General features: G+C 32.2%; 1 protein-coding gene across 1 annotated transcript; it reads left to right on the top strand.

Moving 5' to 3' along the window:
- Positions 1 to 2,064: 2,064 nt before the first annotated feature.
- LOC105115999 (mitochondrial arginine transporter BAC2-like) lies at positions 2,065 to 4,631 on the top strand. The gene is made up of 2 exons (XM_011013124.1): positions 2,065 to 2,893; positions 3,740 to 4,631. Exons 1-2 carry the CDS (start codon positions 2,660 to 2,662, stop codon positions 4,436 to 4,438), a joined length of 933 nt encoding a protein of 310 aa, XP_011011426.1. The 5' UTR covers positions 2,065 to 2,659; the 3' UTR covers positions 4,439 to 4,631.
- The last annotated feature ends 426 nt before the right edge of the window (positions 4,632 to 5,057 follow it).

Genomic DNA, 5,057 nt, shown 5'->3' on the forward strand with positions numbered 1-5,057 from the left:
AGGATGCTTTCATAGGTCTAAAAATCCATATCCTACTTTTTCTATCAGTAAAATTATAATAATAAATGATATATTATTTTTACAAATAAATAATTTGTTGTCCAATCTATTAAAAAAATAATAATAAAAATTATTCGTTTATTTTCTTTCAAAAAGAACAAGAAGAAAAATAAAAAGAAAATGAGGTACCCGAGCTTAAGCCTTTTTCTCTTAAACCAAGTGTGTGGGCTTGGGTTTCAAAGCCCAACAATACTCACTTTTTTTAATTTTTATATTTTTAATTCTTAATTAATATTTTCTTATATTTTTTAAATTATTTAACTTAACTATTATTTGCATAATAATTAGTTAAATTTTTTTATTAAATTTCAAATAGATTAATTATATTTGCGTAATGCATTTATAAGAATGGGAATTATTTGAATATTTAGTAATAGTGGATTCTCCAATTGAATATTTAGTAATAGCGGATTCTCCAAAATAAATATAAAAAATAAAAAATAATAATCGATGTGAATTACTTGCATTTATTTTTGTCTTTTACTTTTTGGTAGGGAGATAAACTTCCTGCTTTAATTGTTAATTAACATTCATATTTTTCTTATTTATAAGTTAATATACTTTTTAATTAATCATATTAATTAAATGCATAAATAATTTTTCTATTCTCCAATTAACAAATTTTATAATTTCTAAAAACATATCCCTAATTTATAATTACATTTACTAGTTATATACTGAAACTTTTACTGATGAGATTGCTCACATATTTTAACACAAATTATTCAAAATCTTGGTCTTTCCCACATTTGCTCCTTAATTTGTTACCTCCTATCACGAACATTGGAAGTCATGATAATATGCTCCTACTTGAATGTATCTCACCACAATTCATGGTTTTTCCCCCCCAAAAATTTTTTGTTAAAATGCCTTTTATTGTCTTATACCTCATTTGTTTTTGCAATAAAAATATTATTTTAAAAAAAATTAAATGTTAGTTATTTTACTTTAAATTATTTTTTGATAATTTTTTATCACTTTGATGTATCAATGTTAAGGATAGATTTTAAAAAATAAAAAATATTATTCTAATATATTTCTAAATAAAAAGTATTTAAAAAAGTAATCATGATCGTAACATCAAATACTTTTTTAATAAAAAGTTGAATAATTTCATCATAAAATCAGTAATATATTTTTAAATAACAAAGGCATTTAATTCTTGAATTATTTTTTTGTTTTATTAATTCTTAAATGATTTTAAAAGCATACTTCTCAAGCCAATACAATTTTAAAAAATTTAAATAAAATCTATTAAATGCTTATTTTATGATTTGAAAACAGAAAGTCGAGAAGAAGTCTGTAGTAACAATTTTAAATTGTAATTAGATATCGTAAATATCTATTTAAATTATAAATAAACCATATTTTGAAATATCTATTAAATAAAAAAGTAATGCTAAATTATGTATTTTTTTTCAAAAACATTGTAGAGTGGTGCACATTCTTCGAATTTAAAATATATAAGAATTAAGATATGTTTAGAAAAATTATGGCTATAATTTTTAATTTTAAAAAATTATAATTTTTAAAAATAACATATTAAATATAGATTGTGATATTAACTTTTAAATATACTTATAGAATTGGTTTAGTATTAAGGTAATGATTTTTTTACAGTAATTTTTATTTAAAAATATATTAAAATAATGTTTTTTAATTTTTTTTATATCAATATATAAAAATAATTAAAAAATATTAAAAAAATGATTTTTTAAAAAATTACTTTTAAAATTCAAAAATAAAGGGACAAAGATGATTCATTTAATATTTCTTCAACTACGGATGAGCTTTGTTTGCTGGAGTCACCCCCACCATCACCACCGATAACCACTTCAATTGGGGGCAAATCAATATCAATCAGACAAAAGATGGATCATTAACACAAGGCTCGGAGCACTGAAATGTTACGTCATGTGTTTTTTCCACGTGTCATGATATTAATGGTGGTGTGGAAAGTGGTGCTTACGTTGGCCGTTTCCTCCCGCAAGCTACATTCGTAACCCAACAAAATAGCAACCGGTGGCATTTGTCTCGTGTAAAAGAATAAGAAAGCAACAGGCAGAGAGTAACCAAGATTTTTGGCATCTCCTCCATTTCTGGTTCTTGGGCTGCTCTCTTGTCCCTTCATTTCTCCTTTCCTCTCTATATTTCTTCTCCTAACTTCCCAAATAGCAGGGAAATGAGTTAGGTCGACGAGTGCAGGCCAGGTGATGATATCACGATATAAAAGGCTGTGAATTCTATTGCTTTGAGAGAAAATCTTCTTGTTTGGTATTTTGTTTTTCAAGATTTAGGTAGACAGAGGGAGAGAAAGCTAAATCTGTGAGCGATTGGTTCTTTCAGAGAGAGAAACAAGAATAGCCTCTTCCTCTTTGTCAGGAAAAACCTGGGGTACTTTTCCTTACACCGTCACATGTATTTAATATCCACCTTAGAAAATCCAGGGAGGGAGAATACAATTACAGTTTCGTGTTCATCCATTTTTACAAGTTCTGTGAGTGTGTGCGTGTTTGTGTATGATAAAGAAAAACAAGAAGTGGATCTGTGTTAATAACTGAAGATATTGAGTTGTTCGGGGGATGAGAGTGAGATCTTAATGGATTTTTGGCCAGAGTTTCTTGCTAGCAGCTGGGGTAGGGAGTTTGTGGCTGGTGGATTTGGTGGAATTGCTGGTATAATTTCTGGTTATCCACTTGATACTCTACGTATTCGGCTACAGCAACCTAATTCTGGCTCCGCCTTCAGTATTCTTCGCCGAGTTATGGCCGGAGAAGGGCCCGCTGCTCTCTACAGGGGCATGGGTGCACCCCTTGCATCCGTCACCTTCCAGGTAGGGCACAACCTTTTTCTGTGCATACAGTATAGGCTATAGTCTTATCTTTCCATGTTTATTTTATGTTTGCAGAATTATAATTTGAATACAGTTTTGTTATAATCTTCTGAATATTTTATTGTTGGGATACCTTGGAATGGGATCGCATGGAGGATTAGCACCTTATCATGATTATGTCATGTTTTCAATCTTGTTTGTCCCAAGGGTAAGAGAGTTTGGTTTGGATTTTGACTCCGCCTTTTATTTTATTGTATTTGGATATTGAAGTTGATGTTAGGTGAAAAAACTTGGTGAGATTTTAGTTCTCTTATGATGACCAGCATAGTCTTGGATTGTTTTGTTTTTGGCAATATTTTACTATTTTTTGGTAGTTTAATGTAAAAACTTGGGAAGATTTTAATAAAAAAATATTGTTTTAATGTATTTTTAATTAAAAAATACTTTATTATTTTTATGTCTTTTTAATTAAAAAATACTTTAAAAAACAAACAACTGTGATTTGAAAAGCAACCTCTTCTGATGAATATGCTCTTGGTACTTTAAGATAAGAACAGCAAGGTCATTCTCAGGAATTTGGCTGCCAATAACAAGCCCTGCTTACGTGATAATGTTGGTGGTAGCTTATTATGCCTCCTCCATACTTGCTCTCGTGTGAATAATGGATCTTATTTCCTGATTTTGTTTTCCAACTTACAAAGCAAGCTTTGGGACTTTTCACTTCCGGTGCTAAAGAAAAATTGTTATAAGTACTCAGACCTGACCAACCAGTTAAATAGATGATCATTGTCTTTGCATCGCATATGCTCGTTCTGGCACACTGAAAATGTTGTTCACGGTTTGCAGAATGCCATGGTTTTCCAGACCTATGCTATCCTCTCGAGAGGGTTTGACTCGTCCGTTTCAGCTAGTGATCCTCCTTCTTACAAAGGTGTTGTTCTAGGAGGAGTTGGTACTGGGGCCATCCAGAGCATTTTGCTTTCTCCTGTAGAACTGGTAAAAATTCGCCTCCAATTGCAGAACATAAGTCATGCAAATCTCCATGAGGCTGCTAGTCATAAGGGTCCATTAAGTGTTGCCAAGAGCATACTGAAAACAGAAGGTCTAAAAGGAATTTACCGGGGTTTTGTGATCACTGTCCTCAGAGATGCACCTGCTCATGGTGTATACTTTTGGACATATGAGTACATGAGAGAGCAGTTTCACCCTGGCTGCAGAAAGAATGGTCAGGAAAACTTAAGAACCATGCTGACAGCAGGAGGGCTAGCGGGAGTTGCAAGCTGGCTCTGCTGCTATCCATTAGATGTTGTGAAAACCAGATTACAAGCTCAAACACCATCATCATCATCCCCACTCAAGTATAAAGGCATTCTGGATTGCTTTCGCAGGAGTGTTAAAGAAGAAGGTTACTGCGTGCTTTGGAGAGGTTTGGGGACTGCCGTTGCAAGGGCTTTTGTAGTCAATGGAGCTGTATTTGCTGCTTATGAGATTGCATTGCGGTGTCTATTCAACAATGGAAGCATTCAAACAGAGAACACTATCTAGGAAAAATTTATCTTTTGTCAACAGTAATTGACTTGTATCTGTTGTAATTATTCAATGGCAATTTTATAAAAGAACAAACCAGTCAAAGAATTCAAAGAATTACGTATGATGCATCAGGAAAAATTTGTTTTCATCTGCTTGATTTCTCTGTATCTGTACAGAAGCATCGAAAATAACCGGCCATTGGAGTCCATCATCCTCACTTACAGTATCATCCAGCTCAGCTAATTTCCACCGACATACACCTGGAATCCTGGATAGCCTGAACTACAACCGTGCTCATGGACTCCAAAAGTTCTCAATTCAATAAACATCTTGATCAAAACGAGTTGCCTTAACAGCTACATGCATGAGCTTGCAGGAAAAAATTGTCTGCAAGATCACAGAATGCCTCGCTTTCTGTGAAAATCTGAAAGCCCCATCTTCATTGGTGTTGGTAGTATCTTTTCCTTTTCAATTTGAATTTAGTTCAAGTTTCTTCATTGTTGACCTTGTGATATTCCTCACTGTCTCAACAATGTTAACCAAACTGACCAGCACCGCTACATAAATACAATCGGGTGCTCTCGATCTTAACAAGTTTTTCATTCTCATCAATTTAAGTTACAAGAACCATTCC

This window comes from Populus euphratica, unplaced genomic scaffold (assembly GCF_000495115.2).
Source record: "Populus euphratica unplaced genomic scaffold, PopEup_1.0 scaffold827.1, whole genome shotgun sequence".
NCBI classification, from domain to species: Eukaryota; Viridiplantae; Streptophyta; class Magnoliopsida; order Malpighiales; family Salicaceae; genus Populus; species Populus euphratica.

What these genes read in the sequence shown, in the direction of transcription:
- LOC105115999 (XM_011013124.1), top strand. Translation starts at nt 2,660, where the DNA reads ATGGATTTTTGGCCAGAGTTTCTTGCTAGCAGCTGGGGTAGGGAGTTT. An exon ending in TTGCATCCGTCACCTTCCAG is followed by an intron (nt 2,894 to 3,739) that starts GTAGGGCACAAC and finishes CACGGTTTGCAG; the next exon opens with AATGCCATGGTTTTCCAGAC.